At 42.5% G+C, this 24222-nt stretch overlaps 2 protein-coding genes across 4 annotated transcripts in view; one reads left to right on the top strand and one right to left on the bottom strand.

Moving 5' to 3' along the window:
• The window catches only part of si:dkeyp-97a10.3 (trithorax group protein osa), a 38092-nt gene extending 19988 nt beyond the window's left edge, over positions 1–18104 (bottom strand). Inside the window, exons 1-2 of one of the 3 annotated variants that reach the window (XM_058083613.1) lie at positions 17392–18104; positions 17165–17314 (exon numbers count right to left, since the gene is read on the bottom strand). In XM_058083613.1, coding sequence (XP_057939596.1) covers positions 17165–17314; positions 17392–17416 — 175 coding nt within the window. In that variant the 5' untranslated portion in view covers positions 17417–18104. The remainder of the gene's footprint in view (positions 1–17164; positions 17315–17391) is intronic. The other 2 variants (XM_058083614.1, XM_058083615.1) reach the window with 2 other exon arrangements.
• Positions 18105–19513: 1409 nt separating this feature from the next.
• Positions 19514–24207, top strand: si:dkeyp-97a10.2 (uncharacterized). Its single transcript, XM_058084049.1, has 8 exons — positions 19514–19524; positions 19658–19974; positions 20984–21064; positions 21247–21300; positions 21452–21817; positions 22117–22356; positions 22602–22701; positions 23654–24207. The coding sequence occupies exons 1-8, from the start codon at positions 19514–19516 to the stop codon at positions 23706–23708; spliced, it is 1224 nt and encodes a 407-aa protein (XP_057940032.1). The 3' UTR covers positions 23709–24207.
• The last annotated feature ends 15 nt before the right edge of the window (positions 24208–24222 follow it).

Genomic DNA, 24222 nt, shown 5'->3' with positions numbered 1-24222 from the left:
ACGTGCTTCTAATGCACTTTTCTGGTTGAAAAAACAAGGGAAACCCCTCACACACTCAACAGGGGCCCCAGGAGCACCTAAAAATGGCATAAAATGCCAAAATTTTAGGGCGTCAATTTTTGAAAAAAACGTAAGGGGTTAGTATGGCGTTTTTTTTAATTTTTTCAACGTGCTTCTAATGCACTTTTCTGGTTGAAAAAACACGGGAAACCCCTCACACACTCAACAGGGGCCCCAGGAGCACCTAAAAATGGCATAAAATGCCAAAATTTTAGGGCGTCAATTTTTGAAAAAAACGTAAGGGGTTAGTATGGCGTTTTTTTCAGTTTTTTCAACGTGCTGCTAATGCACTTTTCTGGTGAAAAAAACACGGGAAACCTCACACACACTCAACAGGGGCCCCAGGAGCACCTAAAAATGGCATAAAATGCCAAAATTTTAGGGCGTCAATTTTTGACAAAAAACGTAAGGGGTTAGTATGGCGTTTTTTTCAGTTTTTTCAACGTGCTTCTAATGCACTTTTCTGGTGAAAAAAACACGGGAAACCCCTCACACACTCAACAGGGGCCCCAGGAGCACCTAATAATGGCATAAAATGCCAAAATTTTAGGGCGTCAATTTTTGAAAAAAACGTAAGGGGTTAGTATGGCGTTTTTTTCAGTTTTTTCAACGTGCTGCTAATGCACTTTTCTGGTGAAAAAAACACGGGAAACCTCACACACACTCAACAGGGGCCCCAGGAGCACCTAAAAATGGCATAAAATGCCAAAATTTTAGGGCGTCAATTTTTGACAAAAAACGTAAGGGGTTAGTATGGCGTTTTTTTCAGTTTTTTCAACGTGCTTCTAATGCACTTTTCTAGTTGAAAAAACAAGGGAAACCCCTCACACACTCAACAGGGGCCCCAGGAGCACCTAAAAATGGCATAAAATGCCTAAATTTTAGGGCGTCAATTTTTGAAAAAAACGTAAGGGGTTAGTATGGCGTTTTTTTCAGTTTTTTCAACGTGCTGCTAATGCACTTTTCTGGTGAAAAAAACACGGGAAACCTCACACACACTCAACAGGGGCCCCAGGAGCACCTAAAAATGGCATAAAATGCCAAAATTTTAGGGAGTCAATTTTTGACAAAAAACGTAAGGGGTTAGTATGGCGTTTTTTTCAGTTTTTTCAACGTGCTTCTAATGCACTTTTCTGGTGAAAAAAACACGGGAAACCCCTCACACACTCAACAGGGGCCCCAGGAGCACCTAATAATGGCATAAAATGCCAAAATTTTAGGGCGTCAATTTTTGAAAAAAACGTAAGGGGTTAGTATGGCGTTTTTTTCAGTTTTTTCAACGTGCTGCTAATGCACTTTTCTGGTGAAAAAAACACGGGAAACCCCTCACACACTCAACAGGGGCCCCAGGAGCACCTAATAATGGCATAAAATGCCAAAATTTTAGGGCGTCAATTTTTGAAAAAAAACGTAAGGGGTTAGTATGGCGTTTTTTTCAGTTTTTTCAACGTGCTGCTAATGCACTTTTCTGGTGAAAAAAACACGGGAAACCTCACACACACTCAACAGGGGCCCCAGGAGCACCTAAAAATGGCATAAAATGCCAAAATTTTAGGGCGTCAATTTTTGACAAAAAACGTAAGGGGTTAGTTAGTATGGCGTTTTTTTCAGTTTTTTCAACGTGCTTCTAATGCACTTTTCTAGTTGAAAAAACAAGGGAAACCCCTCACACACTCAACAGGGGCCCCAGGAGCACCTAAAAATGGCATAAAATGCCAAAATTTTAGGGCGTCAATTTTTGAAAAAAACGTAAGGGGTTAGTATGGCGTTTTTTTCAATTTTTTCAACGTGCTTCTAATGCACTTTTCTGGTTGAAAAAACACGGGAAACCCCTCACACACTCAACAGGGGCCCCAGGAGCACCTAAAAATGGCATAAAATGCCAAAATTTTAGGGCGTCAATTTTTGAAAAAAACGTAAGGGGTTAGTATGGCGTTTTTTTCAGTTTTTTCAACGTGCTGCTAATGCACTTTTCTGGTGAAAAAAACACGGGAAACCTCACACACACTCAACAGGGGCCCCAGGAGCACCTAAAAATGGCATAAAATGCCAAAATTTTAGGGCGTCAATTTTTGACAAAAAACGTAAGGGGTTAGTATGGCGTTTTTTTCAGTTTTTTCAACGTGCTTCTAATGCACTTTTCTGGTGAAAAAAACACGGGAAACCCCTCACACACTCAACAGGGGCCCCAGGAGCACCTAAAAATGGCATAAAATGCCAAAATTTTAGGGCGTCAATTTTTGAAAAAAACGTAAGGGGTTAGTATGGCGTTTTTTTCAGTTTTTTCAACGTGCTGCTAATGCACTTTTCTGGTGAAAAAAACACGGGAAACCTCACACACACTCAACAGGGGCCCCAGGAGCACCTAAAAATGGCATAAAATGCCAAAATTTTAGGGCGTCAATTTTTGAAAAAAACGTAAGGGGTTAGTATGGCGTTTTTTTCAGTTTTTTCAACGTGCTTCTAATGCACTTTTCTGGTGAAAAAAACACGGGAAACCCCTCACACACTCAACAGGGGCCCCAGGAGCACCTAAAAATGGCATAAAATGCCAAAATTTTAGGGCGTCAATTTTTGACAAAAAACGTAAGGGGTTAGTATGGCGTTTTTTTCAGTTTTTTCAACGTGCTTCTAATGCACTTTTCTGGTGAAAAAAACACGGGAAACCTCACACACACTCAACAGGGGCCCCAGGAGCACCTAAAAATGGCATAAAATGCCAAAATTTTAGGGCGTCAATTTTTGAAAAAAACGTAAGGGGTTAGTATGGCGTTTTTTTCAGTTTTTTCAACGTGCTTCTAATGCACTTTTCTGGTGAAAAAAACACGGGAAACCCCTCACACACTCAACAGGGGCCCCAGGAGCACCTAATAATGGCATAAAATGCCAAAATTTTAGGGCGTCAATTTTTGAAAAAAACGTAAGGGGTTAGTATGGCGTTTTTTTCAATTTTTTCAACGTGCTTCTAATGCACTTTTCTGGTGAAAAAAACACGGGAAACCTCACACACACTCAACAGGGGCCCCAGGAGCACCTAAAAATGGCATAAAATGCCAAAATTTTAGGGCGTCAATTTTTGAAAAAAACGTAAGGGGTTAGTATGGCGTTTTTTTCAGTTTTTTCAACGTGCTGCTAATGCACTTTTCTGGTGAAAAAAACACGGGAAACCTCACACACACTCAACAGGGGCCCCAGGAGCACCTAAAAATGGCAAAAAATGCCAAAATTTTAGGGCGTCAATTTTTGAAAAAAACGTAAGGGGTTAGTATGGCGTTTTTTTCAATTTTTTCAACGTGCTTCTAATGCACTTTTCTGGTGAAAAAAACACGGGAAACCTCACACACACTCAACAGGGGCCCCAGGAGCACCTAAAAATGGCATAAAATGCCAAAATTTTAGGGCGTCAATTTTTGAAAAAAACGTAAGGGGTTAGTATGGCGTTTTTTTCAGTTTTTTCAACGTGCTTCTAATGCACTTTTCTGGTTGAAAAAACAAGGGAAACCCCTCACACACTCAACAGGGGCCCCAGGAGCACCTAAAAATGGCATAAAATGCCAAAATTTTAGGGCTTCAATTTTTGACAAAAAACGTAAGGGGTTAGTATGGCGTTTTTTTCAATTTTTTCAACGTTCTTCTAATGCACTTTTCTGGTTGAAAAAACACGGGAAACCCCTCACACACTCAACAGGGGCCCCAGGAGCACCTAAAAATGGCATAAAATGCCAAAATTTTAGGGCGTCAATTTTTGAAAAAAACGTAAGGGGTTAGTATGGCGTTTTTTTCAGTTTTTTCAACGTGCTGCTAATGCACTTTTCTGGTGAAAAAAACACGGGAAACCTCACACACACTCAACAGGGGCCCCAGGAGCACCTAAAAATGGCATAAAATGCCAAAATTTTAGGGCGTCAATTTTTGACAAAAAACGTAAGGGGTTAGTATGGCGTTTTTTTCAGTTTTTTCAACGTGCTTCTAATGCACTTTTCTGGTTGAAAAAACAAGGGAAACCCCTCACACACTCAACAGGGGCCCCAGGAGCACCTAAAAATGGCATAAAATGCCAAAATTTTAGGGCGTCAATTTTTGAAAAAAACGTAAGGGGTTAGTATGGCGTTTTTTTCAGTTTTTTCAACGTGCTGCTAATGCACTTTTCTGTTGAAAAAAACACGGGAAACCTCACACACACTCAACAGGGGCCCCAGGAGCACCTAAAAATGGCATAAAATGCCAAAATTTTAGGGCGTCAATTTTTGACAAAAAACGTAAGGGGTTAGTATGGCGTTTTTTTCAATTTTTTCAACGTGCTTCTAATGCACTTTTCTGGTTGAAAAAACACGGGAAACCCCTCACACACTCAACAGGGGCCCCAGGAGCACCTAAAAATGGCATAAAATGCCAAAATTTTAGGGCGTCAATTTTTGAAAAAAACGTAAGGGGTTAGTATGGCGTTTTTTTCAGTTTTTTCAACGTGCTTCTAATGCACTTTTCTGGTGAAAAAAACACGGGAAACCTCACACACACTCAACAGGGGCCCCAGGAGCACCTAAAAATGGCATAAAATGCCAAAATTTTAGGGCGTCAAATTTTGACAAAAAACGTAAGGGGTTAGTATGGCGTTTTTTTCAATTTTTTCAACGTGCTTCTAATGCACTTTTCTGGTTGAAAAAACACGGGAAACCCCTCACACACTCAACAGGGGCCCCAGGAGCACCTAAAAATGGCATAAAATGCCAAAATTTTAGGGCGTCAATTTTTGAAAAAAACGTAAGGGGTTAGTATGGCGTTTTTTTCAGTTTTTTCAACGTGCTGCTAATGCACTTTTCTGGTGAAAAAAACACGGGAAACCTCACACACACTCAACAGGGGCCCCAGGAGCACCTAAAAATGGCATAAAATGCCAAAATTTTAGGGCGTCAATTTTTGAAAAAAACGTAAGGGGTTAGTATGGCGTTTTTTTCAATTTTTTCAACGTGCTTCTAATGCACTTTTCTGGTGAAAAAAACACGGGAAACCTCACACACACTCAACAGGGGCCCCAGGAGCACCTAAAAATGGCATAAAATGCCAAAATTTTAGGGCGTCAATTTTTGAAAAAAACGTAAGGGGTTAGTATGGCGTTTTTTTCAATTTTTTCAACGTGCTTCTAATGCACTTTTCTGGTTGAAAAAACACGGGAAACCCCTCACACACTCAACAGGGGCCCCAGGAGCACCTAAAAATGGCATAAAATGCCAAAATTTTAGGGCGTCAATTTTTGAAAAAAACGTAAGGGGTTAGTATGGCGTTTTTTTCAGTTTTTTCAACGTGCTGCTAATGCACTTTTCTGGTGAAAAAAACACGGGAAACCTCACACACACTCAACAGGGGCCCCAGGAGCACCTAAAAATGGCATAAAATGCCAAAATTTTAGGGCGTCAATTTTTGACAAAAAACGTAAGGGGTTAGTATGGCGTTTTTTTCAGTTTTTTCAACGTGCTTCTAATGCACTTTTCTGGTGAAAAAAACACGGGAAACCCCTCACACACTCAACAGGGGCCCCAGGAGCACCTAATAATGGCATAAAATGCCAAAATTTTAGGGCGTCAATTTTTGAAAAAAACGTAAGGGGTTAGTATGGCGTTTTTTTCAATTTTTTCAACGTGCTTCTAATGCACTTTTCTGGTGAAAAAAACACGGGAAACCTCACACACACTCAACAGGGGCCCCAGGAGCACCTAAAAATGGCATAAAATGCCAAAATTTTAGGGCGTCAATTTTTGAAAAAAACGTAAGGGGTTAGTATGGCGTTTTTTTCAGTTTTTTCAACGTGCTTCTAATGCACTTTTCTGGTGAAAAAAACACGGGAAACCTCACACACACTCAACAGGGGCCCCAGGAGCACCTAAAAATGGCATAAAATGCCAAAATTTTAGGGCGTCAATTTTTGAAAAAAACGTAAGGGGTTAGTATGGCGTTTTTTTCAGTTTTTTCAACGTGCTGCTAATGCACTTTTCTGGTGAAAAAAACACGGGAAACCTCACACACACTCAACAGGGGCCCCAGGAGCACCTAAAAATGGCATAAAATGCCAAAATTTTAGGGCGTCAATTTTTGACAAAAAACGTAAGGGGTTAGTATGGCGTTTTTTTCAGTTTTTTCAACGTGCTTCTAATGCACTTTTCTGGTGAAAAAAACACGGGAAACCTCACACACACTCAACAGGGGCCCCAGGAGCACCTAAAAATGGCATAAAATGCCAAAATTTTAGGGCGTCAATTTTTGAAAAAAACGTAAGGGGTTAGTATGGCGTTTTTTTCAGTTTTTTCAACGTGCTTCTAATGCACTTTTCTGGTGAAAAAAACACGGGAAACCCCTCACACACTCAACAGGGGCCCCAGGAGCACCTAATAATGGCATAAAATGCCAAAATTTTAGGGCGTCAATTTTTGAAAAAAACGTAAGGGGTTAGTATGGCGTTTTTTTCAATTTTTTCAACGTGCTTCTAATGCACTTTTCTGGTGAAAAAAACACGGGAAACCTCACACACACTCAACAGGGGCCCCAGGAGCACCTAAAAATGGCATAAAATGCCAAAATTTTAGGGCGTCAATTTTTGAAAAAAACGTAAGGGGTTAGTATGGCGTTTTTTTCAGTTTTTTCAACGTGCTGCTAATGCACTTTTCTGGTGAAAAAAACACGGGAAACCTCACACACACTCAACAGGGGCCCCAGGAGCACCTAAAAATGGCAAAAAATGCCAAAATTTTAGGGCGTCAATTTTTGAAAAAAACGTAAGGGGTTAGTATGGCGTTTTTTTCAATTTTTTCAACGTGCTTCTAATGCACTTTTCTGGTGAAAAAAACACGGGAAACCTCACACACACTCAACAGGGGCCCCAGGAGCACCTAAAAATGGCATAAAATGCCAAAATTTTAGGGCGTCAATTTTTGAAAAAAACGTAAGGGGTTAGTATGGCGTTTTTTTCAGTTTTTTCAACGTGCTTCTAATGCACTTTTCTGGTTGAAAAAACAAGGGAAACCCCTCACACACTCAACAGGGGCCCCAGGAGCACCTAAAAATGGCATAAAATGCCAAAATTTTAGGGCTTCAATTTTTGACAAAAAACGTAAGGGGTTAGTATGGCGTTTTTTTCAATTTTTTCAACGTTCTTCTAATGCACTTTTCTGGTTGAAAAAACACGGGAAACCCCTCACACACTCAACAGGGGCCCCAGGAGCACCTAAAAATGGCATAAAATGCCAAAATTTTAGGGCGTCAATTTTTGAAAAAAACGTAAGGGGTTAGTATGGCGTTTTTTTCAGTTTTTTCAACGTGCTGCTAATGCACTTTTCTGGTGAAAAAAACACGGGAAACCTCACACACACTCAACAGGGGCCCCAGGAGCACCTAAAAATGGCATAAAATGCCAAAATTTTAGGGCGTCAATTTTTGACAAAAAACGTAAGGGGTTAGTATGGCGTTTTTTTCAGTTTTTTCAACGTGCTTCTAATGCACTTTTCTGGTTGAAAAAACAAGGGAAACCCCTCACACACTCAACAGGGGCCCCAGGAGCACCTAAAAATGGCATAAAATGCCAAAATTTTAGGGCGTCAATTTTTGAAAAAAACGTAAGGGGTTAGTATGGCGTTTTTTTCAGTTTTTTCAACGTGCTGCTAATGCACTTTTCTGTTGAAAAAAACACGGGAAACCTCACACACACTCAACAGGGGCCCCAGGAGCACCTAAAAATGGCATAAAATGCCAAAATTTTAGGGCGTCAATTTTTGACAAAAAACGTAAGGGGTTAGTATGGCGTTTTTTTCAATTTTTTCAACGTGCTTCTAATGCACTTTTCTGGTTGAAAAAACACGGGAAACCCCTCACACACTCAACAGGGGCCCCAGGAGCACCTAAAAATGGCATAAAATGCCAAAATTTTAGGGCGTCAATTTTTGAAAAAAACGTAAGGGGTTAGTATGGCGTTTTTTTCAGTTTTTTCAACGTGCTTCTAATGCACTTTTCTGGTGAAAAAAACACGGGAAACCTCACACACACTCAACAGGGGCCCCAGGAGCACCTAAAAATGGCATAAAATGCCAAAATTTTAGGGCGTCAAATTTTGACAAAAAACGTAAGGGGTTAGTATGGCGTTTTTTTCAATTTTTTCAACGTGCTTCTAATGCACTTTTCTGGTGAAAAAAACACGGGAAACCTCACACACACTCAACAGTGGCCCCAGGAGCACCTAAAAATGGCATAAAATGCCAAAATTTTAGGGCGTCAATTTTTGAAAAAAACGTAAGGGGTTAGTATGGCGTTTTTTTCAGTTTTTTCAACGTGCTGCTAATGCACTTTTCTGGCGAAAAAAACACGGGAAACCTCACACACACTCAACAGGGGCCCCAGGAGCACCTAAAAATGGCATAAAATGCCAAAATTTTAGGGCGTCAATTTTTGACAAAAAACGTAAGGGGTTAGTATGGCGTTTTTTTCAGTTTTTTTCAACGTGCTTCTAATGCACTTTTCTGGTTGAAAAAACAAGGGAAACCCCTCACACACTCAACAGGGGCCCCAGGAGCACCTAAAAATGGCATAAAATGCCAAAATTTTAGGGCGTCAATTTTTTAAAAAAACGTAAGGGGTTAGTATGGCGTTTTTTTCAGTTTTTTCAACGTGCTTCTAATGCACTTTTCTGGTGAAAAAAACACGGGAAACCTCACACACACTCAACAAGGGCCCCAGGAGCACCTAAAAATGGCATAAAATGCCAAAATTTTAGGGCGTCAATTTTTGAAAAAAACGTAAGGGGTTAGTATGGCGTTTTTTTCAGTTTTTTCAACGTGCTTCTAATGCACTTTTCTGGTTGAAAAAACAAGGGAAACCCCTCACACACTCAACAGGGGCCCCAGGAGCACCTAAAAATGGCATAAAATGCCAAAATTTTAGGGCTTCAATTTTTGACAAAAAACGTAAGGGGTTAGTATGGCGTTTTTTTCAATTTTTTCAACGTGCTGCTAATGCACTTTTCTGGTGAAAAAAACACGGGAAACCTAACACACACTCAACAAGGGCCCCAGGAGCACCTAAAAATGGCATAAAATGCCAACATTTTAGGGCGTCAATTTTTGAAAAAAACGTAAGGGGTTAGTATGGCGTTTTTTTTCAGTTTTTTTCAACTTGCTGCTAATGCACTTTTCTGGTGAAAAAAACACGGGAAACCTCACACACACTCAACAGGGGCCCCAGGAGCACCTAAAAATGGCATAAAATGCCAAAATTTTAGGGCGTCAATTTTTGAAAAAAACGTAAGGGGTTAGTATGCCGTTTTTTTCATTTTTTTCAACGTGCTGCTAATGCACTTTTCTGGTGAAAAAAACACGGGAAACCCCTCACACACTCAACAGGGGCCCCAGGAGCACCTAAAAATGGCATAAAATGCCAAAATTTTAGGGCGTCAATTTTTGAAAAAAACGTAAGGGGTTAGTATGGCGTTTTTTTCAGTTTTTTCAACGTGCTTCTAATGCACTTTTCTGGTTGAAAAAACAAGGGAAACCCCTCACACACTCAACAGGGGCCCCAGGAGCACCTAAAAATGGCATAAAATGCCAAAATTTTAGGGCGTCAATTTTTGAAAAAAACGTAAGGGGTTAGTATGGCGTTTTTTTCAGTTTTTTCAACGTGCTTCTAATGCACTTTTCTGGTTGAAAAAACAAGGGAAACCCCTCACACACTCAACAGGGGCCCCAGGAGCACCTAATAATGGCATAAAAGGCCAAAATTTTAGGGCGTCAATTTTTGAAAAAAACGTAAGGGGTTAGTATGGCGTTTTTTTCAGTTTTTTCAACGTGCTGCTAATGCACTTTTCTGGTTGAAAAAACAAGGGAAACCCCTCACACACTCAACAGGGGCCCCAGGAGCACCTAAAAATGGCATAAAATGCCAAAATTTTAGGGCGTCAATTTTTGACAAAAAACGTAAGGGGTTAGTATGGCGTTTTTTTCAGTTTTTTCAACGTGCTGCTAATGCACTTTTCTAATGAAAAAAACATGGGAAACCTCACACACACTCAACAGGGGCCCCAGGAGCACCCAAAAATGGCATAAAATTCCAGTGTTTGAATTTGGTGATTTATGACAAAAAACGTAAGGGGTTAGTATGGTGTTTTTTTCAATTTTTTCAACGTGCTTTTAATGCACTTTTCTGGTTGAAAAAACAAGGGAAACCCCTCACACACTCAACAGGGGCCCCAGGAGCACCCACAAATGGCATAAAATGCCAAAATTTTAGGGTGTCAATTTTTGAAAAAAACGTAAGGGGTTAGTATGGCGTTTTTTTCAGTTTTTTCAACGTGCTGCTAATGCACTTTTCTAATGAAATAAACACGGGAAACCTCACACACACACTCAACAGGGGCCCCAGGAGCACCCAAAAAAGCCATAAAATGCCAGTGTTTGAATTTGGTGATTTATGACAAAAAACGTAAGGGGTTAGTATTGCGTTTTTTTCAATTTTTTCAACGTGCTTCTAATGCACTTTTCTGGTTGAAAAAACAAGGGAAACCCCTCACACACGCAACAGGGGCCCCAGGAGCACCTAAAAATGGCATAAAATGCCAAAATTTTAGGGCGTCAATTTTTGACAAAAAACGTAAGGGGTTAGTATGGCGTTTTTTTCAATTTTTTCAACGTGCTGCTAATGCACTTTTCTGGTGAAAAAAACACGGGAAACCTCACACACACTCAACAGGGGCCCCAGGAGCACCTAAAAATGGCATAAAATGCCAAAATTTTAGGGCGTCAATTTTTGAAAAAAACGTAAGGGGTTAGTATGGCGTTTTTTTCAGTTTTTTCAACGTGCTTCTAATGCACTTTTCTGGTTGAAAAAACACGGGAAACCTCACACACTCAACAGGGGCCCCAGGAGCACCTAATAATGGCATAAAAGGCCAAAATTTTAGGGCGTCAATTTTTGAAAAAAACGTAAGGGGTTAGTATGGCGTTTTTTTTCAGTTTTTTCAACGTGCTGCTAATGCACTTTTCTGGTGAAAAAAACACGGGAAACCTCACACACACTCAACAGGGGCCCCAGGAGCACCTAAAAATGGCAAAAAATGCCAAAATTTTAGGGCGTCAAATTTTGAAAAAAACGTAAGGGGTTAGTATGGCGTTTTTTTCAATTTTTTCAACGTGCTTCTAATGCACTTTTCTGGTGAAAAAAACACGGGAAACCTAACACACACTCAACAAGGGCCCCAGGAGCACCTAAAAATGGCATAAAATGCCAACATTTTAGGGCGTCAATTTTTGAAAAAAACGTAAGGGGTTAGTATGGCGTTTTTTTTTCAGTTTTTTTCAACTTGCTGCTAATGCACTTTTCTGGTGAAAAAAACACGGGAAACCTCACACACACTCAACAGGGGCCCCAGGAGCACCTAAAAATGGCATAAAATGCCAAAATTTTAGGGCGTCAATTTTTGAAAAAAACGTAAGGGGTTAGTATGCCGTTTTTTTCATTTTTTTCAACGTGCTGCTAATGCACTTTTCTGGTGAAAAAAACACGGGAAACCCCTCACACACTCAACAGGGGCCCCAGGAGCACCTAAAAATGGCATAAAATGCCAAAATTTTAGGGCGTCAATTTTTGAAAAAAACGTAAGGGGTTAGTATGGCGTTTTTTTCAGTTTTTTCAACGTGCTTCTAATGCACTTTTCTGGTTGAAAAAACAAGGGAAACCCCTCACACACTCAACAGGGGCCCCAGGAGCACCTAAAAATGGCATAAAATGCCAAAATTTTAGGGCGTCAATTTTTGAAAAAAACGTAAGGGGTTAGTATGGCGTTTTTTTCAGTTTTTTCAACGTGCTTCTAATGCACTTTTCTGGTTGAAAAAACAAGGGAAACCCCTCACACACTCAACAGGGGCCCCAGGAGCACCTAATAATGGCATAAAAGGCCAAAATTTTAGGGCGTCAATTTTTGAAAAAAACGTAAGGGGTTAGTATGGCGTTTTTTTCAGTTTTTTCAACGTGCTGCTAATGCACTTTTCTGGTTGAAAAAACAAGGGAAATCCCTCACACACTCAACAGGGGCCCCAGGAGCACCTAAAAATGGCATAAAATGCCAAAATTTTAGGGCGTCAATTTTTGACAAAAAACGTAAGGGGTTAGTATGGCGTTTTTTTCAGTTTTTTCAACGTGCTGCTAATGCACTTTTCTAATGAAAAAAACATGGGAAACCTCACACACACTCAACAGGGGCCCCAGGAGCACCCAAAAAAGCCATAAAATGCCAGTGTTTGAATTTGGTGATTTATGACAAAAAACGTAAGGGGTTAGTATGGCGTTTTTTTCAATTTTTTCAACGTGCTTCTAATGCACTTTTCTGGTTGAAAAAACAAGGGAAACCCCTCACACACTCAACAGGGGCCCCAGGAGCACCTAAAAATGGCATAAAATGCCAAAATTTTAGGGCGTCAATTTTTGACAAAAAACGTAAGGGGTTAGTATGGCGTTTTTTTCAATTTTTTCAACGTGCTGCTAATGCACTTTTCTGGTGAAAAAAACACGGGAAACCTCACACACACTCAACAGGGGCCCCAGGAGCACCTAAAAATGGCATAAAATGCCAAAATTTTAGGGCGTCAATTTTTGAAAAAAACGTAAGGGGTTAGTATGCCGTTTTTTTCATTTTTTTCAACGTGCTGCTAATGCACTTTTCTGGTGAAAAAAACACGGGAAACCCCTCACACACTCAACAGGGGCCCCAGGAGCACCTAAAAATGGCATAAAATGCCAAAATTTTAGGGCGTCAATTTTTGAAAAAAACGTAAGGGGTTAGTATGGCGTTTTTTTCAGTTTTTTCAACGTGCTTCTAATGCACTTTTCTGGTTGAAAAAACACGGGAAACCTCACACACTCAACAGGGGCCCCAGGAGCACCTAATAATGGCATAAAAGGCCAAAATTTTAGGGCGTCAATTTTTGAAAAAAACGTAAGGGGTTAGTATGGCGTTTTTTTTCAGTTTTTTCAACGTGCTGCTAATGCACTTTTCTGGTGAAAAAAACACGGGAAACCTCACACACACTCAACAGGGGCCCCAGGAGCACCTAAAAATGGCATAAAATGCCAAAATTTTAGGGCGTCAATTTTTGAAAAAAACGTAAGGGGTTAGTATGGCGTTTTTTTCAGTTTTTTCAACGTGCTGCTAATGCACTTTTCTGGTGACAAAAACACGGGAAACCCCTCACACACTCAACAGGGGCCCCAGGAGCACCCAAAAATGGCATAAAATGCCAGTGTTTGAATTTAGTGATTTATGACAAAAAACGTAAGGGGTTAGTATGGCATTTTTTTTTTCAATTTTTTCAACGGGCTTCTAATGCACTTTTCTGGTTGAAAAAACAAGGGAAACCCCTCACACACTCAACAGGGGCCCCAGGAGCACCTAAAAATGGCATAAAATGCCAAAATTTTAGGGCGTCAATTTTTGACAAAAAACGTAAGGGGTTAGTATGGCGTTTTTTTTCAGTTTTTTCAACGTGCTGCTAATGCACTTTTCTAATGAAAAAAACATGGGAAACCTCACACACACTCAACAGGGGCCCCAGGAGCACCCAAAAATGGCATAAAATGCCAGTGTTTGAATTTGGTGATTTATGACAAAAAACGTAAGGGGTTAGTATGGTGTTTTTTTCAATTTTTTCAACGTGCTTTTAATGCACTTTTCTGGTTGAAAAAACAAGGGAAACCCCTCACACACTCAACAGGGGCCCCAGGAGCACCCAAAAATGGCATAAAATGCCAGTGTTTGAATTTAGTGATTTATGACAAAAAACGTAAGGGGTTAGTATGGCGTTTTTTTCAGTTTTTTCAACGTGCTGCTAATGCACTTTTCTAATGAAAAAAACATGGGAAACCTCACACACACTCAACAGGGGCCCCAGGAGCACCCAAAAATGGCATAAAATGCCAGTGTTTGAATTTGGTGATTCATGACAAAAAACGTAAGGGGTTAGTATGGCGTTTTTTTCAATTTTTTCAACGTGCTTTTAATGCACTTTTCTGGTTGAAAAAACAAGGGAAACCCCTCACACACTCAACAGGGGCCCCAGGAGCACCCACAAATGGCATAAAATGCCAAAATTTTAGGGTGTCAATTTTTGAAAAAAACGTAAGGGGTTAGTATGGCGTTTTTTTCAGTTTTTTCAACGTGCTTCTAATGCACTTTTCTGGTTGAAAAAACAAGGGAAACCCCTCACACACTCAACAGGGGCCCCAGGAGCACCTAAAAATGGCATAAAATGCCAAAATTTTAGGGCGTCAATTTTTGACAAAAAACGTAAGGGGTTAGTATGGCGTTTTTTTCAGTTTTTTCAACGTGCTGCTACTGCACTTTTCTAATGAAAAAAACATGGGAAACCTCACACACACTCAACAGGGGCCCCAGGAGCACCCAAAAATGGCATAAAATGCCAGTGTTTGAATTTGGTGATTTATGACAAAAAACGTAAGGGGTTAGTATGGCGTTTTTTTCAATTTTTTCAACGTGCTTCTAATGCACTTTTCTGGTTGAAAAAACAGGGGAAACCCCTCACACACTCAACAGGGGCCCCAGGAGCACCTAAAAATGGCCTAAAATGCCAAAATTTTAGGGCGTCGATTTTTGACAAAAAACGTAAGGGGTTAGTATGGCGTTTTTTTCAATTTTTTCAACGTGCTTTTAATGCACTTTTCTGGTTGAAAAAACACGGGAAACCCCTCACACACTCAACAGGGGCCCCAGGAGCACCCACAAATGGCATAAAATGCCAAAATTTTAGGGTGTCAATTTTTGAAAAAAACGTAAGGGGTTAGTATGGCGTTTTTTTCAGTTTTTTCAACGTGCTTCTAATGCACTTTTCTGGTTGAAAAAACAAGGGAAACCCCTCACACACTCAACAGGGGCCCCAGGAGCACCTAAAAATGGCATAAAATGCCAAAATTTTAGGGCGTCAATTTTTGACAAAAAACGTAAGGGGTTAGTATGGCGTTTTTTTCAGTTTTTTCAACGTGCTGCTACTGCACTTTTCTAATGAAAAAAACATGGGAAACCTCACACACACTCAACAGGGGCCCCAGGAGCACCCAAAAATGGCATAAAATGCCAGTGTTTGAATTTGGTGATTTATGACAAAAAACGTAAGGGGTTAGTATGGCGTTTTTTTCAATTTTTTCAACGTGCTTCTAATGCACTTTTCTGGTTGAAAAAACAGGGGAAACCCCTCACACACTCAACAGGGGCCCCAGGAGCACCTAAAAATGGCCTAAAATGCCAAAATTTTAGGGCGTCGATTTTTGACAAAAAACGTAAGGCGTTTTTTTCAGTTTTTTCAACGTGCTGCTAATGCACTTTTCTGGTTGAAAAAACATTAAAACTCACACACACGCATCAGGGGCCTGAGAAGCACCCCAAAATGCTTAGTAGTTTAGTCCATACCCCATAGTAGTATAGTCCATAGTAGTAGTATATAGTCCATAGTAGTATAGTCCATAGTAGTAGTAGTAGTAGTATAGTCCATAGTCGCATAGTCTATAGTATATAGTTCATAGTAGAAGTATAGTCCATAATACGTAGTCCATAGTAGTAGTATAGTCATAGTAGTATAGTCCATAGCCCATAGTAGTAGTTTAGTCCATGGTAGTATAGTCCATAGTGGTAGTATCGTCATAGTAGTATTGTCCATAGCCCGTAGTAGTATAGTCCATAGTAGTAGTATAGTCCATAGGAGTAGTATAGTCCATAGTAGTATAGTCCACAATAATTTATAGTCCATAGTAGTAGTATGTAGTCCATAGTAGTAGTATAGTCCATAGTAGTATAGTCCACAATAATTTATAGTCCATAGTAGTAGTATGTAGTCCATAGTAGTAGTAGTATAGTCCATAGTATATAGTCCATTGTAGAAGTATAGTCCATAGTATATAGTCCATAGTAGAGTATAGTCCATAGTAGTAGTATAGCCCATAGTACTATAGTCTATAGTAGAAGTATAGTCCATGGAAGTAGTATAGTCCATGGAAGTAGTATAGTCGTAAAATTTAGTAGTATAGTCCATAGTAGTATAGTCCATAGTATAAAGGCCATAAGTAGAAGTATAGTCCATAGTACTATAGTCCATAGTACTATAGTCCTTAGTACATAGTCCATAGTAGAAGTATAGTCCATAGTATATAGTCCATAGTACTATAGTCCATAGTACCATAGTCCATAGTAGAAGTATAGTCCATAGTCCATAGTATATAGTCCATAGTACTATAGTCCATAGTACCATAGTCCATAGTAGAAGTATAGTCCATAGTATATAGTCCATAGTACTATAGTCCATAGTACCATAGTCCATAGTAGTAGTATAGTCCATAGTAGTAGTATAGTCCATAGTCCATAGTATATAGTCCATAGTACCATAGTCCATAGTACATAGTACTATAGTCCATAGTACCATAGTCCATAGTAGTAGTATAGTCCATAGTAGTAGTATAAAATATACAGTATCTTTACAGTACATGTAGCATACATCTTATGTACATTTGGTGTACTGTCAGTGTACATAAGTTTTACAGCTTTATATAATATCTTTACAGTACATGTAGCACACAGTTTATTACACCGACTGTACTTATGTACATCAAATGTACATAAGCTGTATGCTACATGTACTGTAAAGATACTGTAAATACACATGTACTATGTACACATAGAATGCAGTGCGAAGAGAAGTACCAGGACGTGGGTAGAAATACCATGTGACTATGAGGCCAATCACCAGGATCACATCAACCAATGAATGACGGAGGATTCCGCTAAGAATGCAAACAAATGTTTGAACCGGTCCAGACGATGGCCTCTCGGGTTGTCATGGGCCAGAACTAAGACGTACGAGCCCGAGAGGAGGCCTTGAAGGCATCAAGCCGGGAATGCGGTCCCGCTGGTTTTAGGAGGGAACGCCAACGCCAGGAAGGAACTTTGTGGTTTGACTTGTTGGTTCTGGTCTACGGACATGTTGGGATACCTCAGCTGGTCTCACTGGGCCGCCTAGACAAACTAGCTGACTGGGGGGGGGGGGGGGGGGGGGGGGGGGGGGGGGGTGTTTACCTGTCAGAGCGAGGCTGATGAAAAAGGACACAAGCTGTCTCATGTCGCCAGTCAGGACGCCCTGTGGACAACGTTGGACATCGAGAAGCAAAATCAGCTGCCGTGGGTCTGCATGGCACGCGTTCACACGCAACGTAGGACAGTCACTTCCTGTCCCACGTCATCCAAACATATCATATCATCAAGTGGCTCCTGTCTGTCATAACAATCCTTTCTCATCAACTTACCCACATTTGGTGTCTTCAGGGACATTTTGGTACATGCTCACAATCTGTTTGCCAGCTAATGAGCTTCACTTCCGTACACCTGTTGTCTTAAAGGGCCAGCGCCCTCACTTCCCACCTCCGCTTTGCAGCTACTGAACACACCTGTTGTCTTAAAGGGCCAGCGCCCTCACTTCCCACCTCTGCTTTGCAGCTACTGAACACGCCTGTTGTCTTAAAGGGCCAGCGCCCTCACTTCCCACCTCCGCTTTGCAGCTACTTAACACGCCTATTATGATGGGACATGGACGACTTCCGAGCCCAGTTTCATATTGTTCACTGTCGTACACCTGGGGATGATTCAAGTATGGACCTACCTACCAACCTAGGTAGGTACCTACCCACCCATCTACCAACCTACCTACCCACCCACCAACCATGCTACCTTGCTACCTAGCTACCTACCTGCCAAGCTACCATGAAGGTGATTGTAATGTCATACAAACATGAAGGTGTCAGCCTGTGTAACAGCACCCCCTGCTGGTTCATTCCTGCTAACGCTGATCAGTCTGACCGGGATTAGTCCTTCTTTTCATGTGGATCATGTAGACCACTCCTATGGAGGACCAAAACTGCCAACATAATAAATAAATAAATAAATATATAAAATATAAAAGCAAAAATAAATACAAAAATAAAAAACAAGATTCAAAAATTTAAAAAAATACAAAAATAAATGTAGAAATAAATACAAAAATAAATAGAATGACATATCAATAAATAAATAAAAGCACCCTGCTCTCATATGTATTTATTTCATGCAGCAGACAATGTCAGCTTGAAATGCAGAAGGAAAAACTATTCAAATGAGGGGGCGGTCCTAAGTGTGTCTTGGCTTGAACTGTTCGCCTATTGGTTGATCGACATGTGAGTGCGAAAATCGACTAGGTATGCCTGCAAACAGCCACAGCAAGAGGAAGTATACAGGGAGAAAAGTATACATTTACCGGGACAACAATGGCGGGCTCCACCAGGAAGTCGGTGTCCGAGCTGGAGATTGCAGCCATATTTCCCGCCATTGAGAGTGGTGTGGTGACTTCCTCTTGCTGTGGCCGTTGCAGGCATACCTAGTCGATTGTCGCACTCACATGTCGATCAACCAATAGGCGAACAGTTCAAGCCAAGACACACTTAGGACCGCCCCCTCATTTGAATAGTTTTTCCTTCTGCATTTCAAGCTGACATTGTCTGCTGCATGAAATAAATACATATGAGAGCAGAGTGCTTTTATTTATTTATTGATATGTAATTTTATTTATATATTTATTTTTGTATTTATTTCTACATTTATTTTTGTATTTATTTTTAATTTTTGAATCTTGTTTTTTATTTTTGTATTTATTTTTGCTTTTATTTATTTATTTATGTATATATTTTTTATTTTTGTTTTTATTTCCATTTATATTATTTTTTTTGTATTTAATTTTTTGATTTTTTTTTCATTTTTGTTTTTATTTGCACTTTTATTTATTTATTTATTATTTGGGCAGTTTTGGTCCTCCATACACTCCTATGAGGGCATAGAAAATGGATGGATGGATGGATGGATGATAGATGGATATAGATGGATGGATATAGATGGATGGATATAGATGAATGGATGGATGGATGATAGATGGATATAGATGGATGGATATAGATGGATGGATATAGATGAATGGATGGATGGATGATAGATGGATGGCAATGACGGCGGTCCGGGTCCGGTGGTCCCCCATCCATGCGGGCCAGGGAGCCGGTGTGCTTGCTGGGCAAGGCGGAGTACCAAGACCTTCTCCATTGTCTCTGGTTTCCTGCCCAAGAATGTCAGGAAATGCAGCAGGATGTACCATGCTGCATAAGCCACAGCTCTTAGGAAGGTTGCTGGTTCACTTCCCCTGACATACATCACACTGTAAAGGCCTGCCTGTCTGGTTGGCGAAATAAACACCTCATCAGCCATGGCTGGGAAATGATGAGGAGTACATGAGAAAGTGGAAAGGAAAGGATGGCTTTCTTTAGGGGGTTAGGAGTAAGGGGGTGGGGGTGGGGATGGGGATGGGGATGGGGATGGGGATGGGGTTGGGGTTGGGGTTGGGGTAAGGGGATGGGGTTGGGGTAAGGGTTAAGGGGTTAGAGGGTTAAGGGGTTAGAGGGTTAAGTGGGTAGCTCAACATTCCAAGTATGCTAATATTGGGAGAACCAAAAGCCAAATAACGTGGTATATTTTGGATATGGGAAGTATGTGAAGGGAAAAAGGGGAAGAGGAAAGAAAGGACAGGAATCCTCCACCACTGGAGCAGCATGAGGAGAAAGAGGAGAATGAGGAGTTGCCATTTGTAGTGAATGCAGAGCGTGGCGCTGCCAAGGGAGTCCAGAGGAAGAGGAAAAGGGGGCGGAGTCCACCGGGACCAAAACAATCCTGGTGCCGTTTGGAGCCAACAGAAGACTTTCGGCTCCTCTTGGGAAGCACGTCTTCACTCCCGGGCTGCACTTTGACCTTTAGGACGCAAGCACAGCGGGTCGGGAAGCTGTTGACCTTGGGCACGCGGGGTGACCTTGGGGACGGTGGGTGATTTCCAGCTTCTTTCACTTGACGGCCAGACCGGTACCCGCTTTGGTTCTTTTGCTTTCACTTTGTGTCTTTATCTTCACCCTATGTACACCGCCCGGGGGGTCAGAGGTCATGTTTGCTTTGTGAGCAGGAACTACACGTCCTACGTTGCTATGCTAGCGCAGCACACGCTCCTCCACATTCCTCCACATTCCATGACTCCTTGTCTTTTCCTCCTCCTTTATCGGGGATTCATCCATGATACGTAAATATCCACCATGTTGGATTCCTACCACCTTCTAAGTACACTTCTCTACTATGCTGTACTATGCTATGCTATACTATACTATACTATGCTATGCTATACTATGCTGTACTATGCTATGCTATACTATACTATACTATACTATGTTATACTATGCTATGCTATACTACACTATACTATAACCCTCCTCTGGCCTCACCTTTCCAGCCAAGCATGGAGAACCACACTCACACACGCTGGTTAGCATTGGGCCCCCCCCCCCCCCCCGGACTTGGGGCGGTGGCTCACGTCTCGTCGTGTTCCGACAGAAACCGGCGTCCTTTTGAGGCCGCCACACGTCTGCCTGTGCTGCCAATGAGGATAAACGTGGATAAACCAAAATGCTAAATGCTACCATTTCCCTTCCAGCTGCTTGCAGGAAGTAGCCTGCTAGCTAACCTAGGACTTAGACCTGCAGTCGTGTACATTACTAGATGGACAGTTCCATCAATCATCAAATCATAAACCATACAGAGTGGAGGACCTCATCCAAAATGGCGTGCCGTTAGCGGCTAACATTAGCTTCCCATGCCATTAAGAACCAGTCAATATTCAACACATAACTGAAATGGAATGCAGCGCCGTTACTAATATACAAATATACATAAGCGCATAATTCATACCTGAAACTGAAAATGAAATAATAAACAATGTGTCCGCATTGGCGTCTGTAACGTGACATTGTTTGACGGCCTCATACGGCGCTGCTTCTCCCGTAGAGGAAGCGCGTCTCAAGAGGCTCCTCCCACCGCTGCTGCCGCTCGGTGGCGAAAGCGAGTATTGCAAGGCTGCGTCTACAGGTGGGTCTTTCATAATTATGATATATGATCATTATTCATATGATGAACGGTTACAACAATTCTTTAAACAATACTTGTCCTGATAGGACTACTGTAGGTATCAGTACTAGTAGTACTAGTAGTACTAGTAGTAGTGCAGTAGTGGTGTATATTTGTAGTGTGTGTGTGTGTGTCCCCAGCAGGCGGGGTCATGGACTTCCTGTGTTGGGGGGTCACCGCACTGCTGTTGTTCTCGTGTAAGTGATTAATTCAGCACTTATTGTCTTTTCATGGCGGGGGGGTGGGGGGGGCACTTTCACTACTCCTCATTGTGTTAAGATGTCGTACGTGCAAAAGTCAACGTTCCCGAAGAACACTGACAGGAAGTGTTTGCGTGTGCGCGTGCAGCTCTCGACGCCGTCCGGTGCGTGTCCGTGCACATCTCCAACGAGGGTCCCGTCTACGTCATCCCGGGCTCCGCCCTCCTGCTCCGCGCACGCGTGGAGTACGGCCCCCTGGAAGCGGTGGCAGAGGTCGCCTGGGAGCGGGAGCCAGAGAGCGGCGCCCCCGAAGGAAGGGTGAGGCTGGCGGCGTGCCCGGGGGGGAGCTCCCGGTGCACGGGCGCGAGGGCCAACGTGCGCGCCAGCGTGGAAGGCCACGAGAGCGTCCTCCACCTGAGCGGCTACGGCAGAGCGGACGGGGGCGTCTACGCCGTTACCGTCACCGACCACGAGGGGGCGACCAGCACGGCCCGATGCGTCGTCAGGGAATACGGTGAGGCGCACGCGCCGTTCATCTCGTGACTTCCTGGACGCGTTGACGTATTCTCGCTCTTATTGTTGTTGTCCGTTTATTAATCTTGTATCGATAATTCATTTCCTGTTTGAAATGTATTGATAAAATATATTTGTTGATGTTCACATACAGCCAAATCTGAACGATAATGATCAATAATAAATCAATAATCGGTGGTTTAGTGGAATTTGAGTAAAAAATGTCAAATAAAAATCTTTCTTTCCTAAGTGATATTTGGTAGAGATGTGGAACCTTGTTGACCTTTGACCTTGGCGCAGAGGCCGTGCACCACGTGACGGTCAGCATCAACGCGTCGCACTCGGCGCTGGTGTGCGGCGAGGCGTGGGGGACGGAGCCTCACTTCAGCTGGCTGCACGAGCGGGCCGCCGTCACCCCCGCCGTGGGGGCGGTCTCCGAGGACGGGAGCACGCTGGTGGTCACCAAGGCGCCGCTGTGCGGACACTTCACCTGCATCGTCAGCAACCGGCTGGGCTACAGCGCCGCTACCTACACGGCAGGTGAGGCCTCCGCCGCCGCCGCCGCCGCCGCCTCCGCCGCCGCCGCCTCCGCCGCCGCCGCCGCCGCCTCCACAGGGTGGCGCTCTCGTCCAGCACGGAACGCCGGCGCCCTCCCTGCTGAGCCCCGTCATTCTTTGCTTCATGTGGTCTGTTTGCGGAGAACCCCCACATTCCGTGTACTACTACAACCCTTGCATACTGTATGTGGTACATGCGGCCACTGTGACCTTTGACCTTTTCTGCAGCACCGTGTGAAACGGGCGCCATCAGCGGGACCACGCTGGCGCTGATCTGCTTGTTTCTCCTGCAGATTGTTGGAGGAGGCGTGGCCTTTCTAGTGTGGAGGTACGCTATACCACGCCATGTAGTACCCTCTATGTACAGTACTGTGTATATCCATAACCCCGCCATGTAGTACCCTCTATGTACAGTACTGTGTATATACATAACCCCGGCATGTAGTACCTTCTATGTACAGTACTGTGTATATTCATAACCCCGCCATGTAGTACCCTCTATGTACAGTACTGTGTATATTCATAACCCCGCCATGTAGTACCCTCTATGTACAGTACTGTGTATATTCATAACCCCGCCATGTAGTACCCTCTATGTACAGTACTGTGTATATACATAACCTCGCCATGTAGTACCCTCTATGTACAGTACTGTGTATATCCATAACCCCGGCATGTAGTACCCTCTATGTACAGTACTGTGTATATCCATAACCCCGGCATGTAATACCCTCTATGTACAGTACTGTGTATATACATAACCTCGCCATGTAGTACCCTCTATGTACAGTACTGTGTATATTCATAACCCCGCCATGTAGTACCCTCTATGTACAGTAGTGTGTATATCCATAACCCCGGCATGTAGTACCCTCTATGTACAGTAGTGTGTATATTCATAACCCCAGCATGTAGTACCCTCTATGTACAGTACTGTGTATATCCATAACCCCGGCATGTAGTACCCTCTATGTACAGTAGTGTGTATATCCATAACCCCGGCATGTAGTACCCTCTATGTACAGTACTGTGTATATCCATAACCCCGCCATGTAGTACCCTCTATGTACAGTACTGTGTATATCCATAACCCCGGCATGTAGTACCCTCTATGTACAGTAGTGTGTATATCCATAACCCCGCCATGTAGTACCCTCTATGTACAGTACTGTGTATATCCATAACCCCGCCATGTAGTATATGTAAGTACTACTGCGTCGGTCAGCACGTGGCCAATAGAGCGTGACGTCACATGACTTTGTGCTGCTGTTTCCCGTGAGGAGGAAGAGGAAGAGAGGAGGAAGGCAGCACGAGCGTTTGGACGAGCGTCTTTGAAAAAACGACAAGCTGCTGGCAGAGGAAGAGGAAGAGGAAACGGGCACGGCCGGACAGGAAGTGACCGGGGATGTGGCGGCGTCGTACGGCTGTCCCGGTGCTGGCGCTGCAACGTACTTCATCCTGTTCGTCTTGTACACAGGACGTGTATTGGACGTGTATTGGAGTACACGTCTTACAGTAACACGTGATACCAGGAAAGCAATAAGTCATATTCCCAATAAAATGATCGTCATTCCTGATGGAGAAACTATTGGATTTGTGATTTAGCACTTGGACGTTCATGCAAGTGTAAAAAGAAGCTGGTACTCAGGAGAGCTGTGATGAGGGTGGCCCGTGTTGTACTGAGCAACCAGGACAGAGACGTCGGGGTTACCAAAGTAAAGCAAAGCATTTTATTGCAAGTTAGTCCAAAGGTACACTTCAACCAGAAGCAAAGGCAACACCAACAACAACAAAGGCCGACAAGAAGAAAGTTCCAGAAAGAAAAGACCAGGCAGACGTGAACCACGCC

This window comes from Doryrhamphus excisus, chromosome 10 (genome assembly GCF_030265055.1).
Source record: "Doryrhamphus excisus isolate RoL2022-K1 chromosome 10, RoL_Dexc_1.0, whole genome shotgun sequence".
Classification (NCBI taxonomy): domain Eukaryota; kingdom Metazoa; phylum Chordata; class Actinopteri; order Syngnathiformes; family Syngnathidae; genus Doryrhamphus; species Doryrhamphus excisus.
Note: the sequence above shows the minus strand (reverse complement) of the source record. Positions and strands in the feature narration are given on the sequence as shown.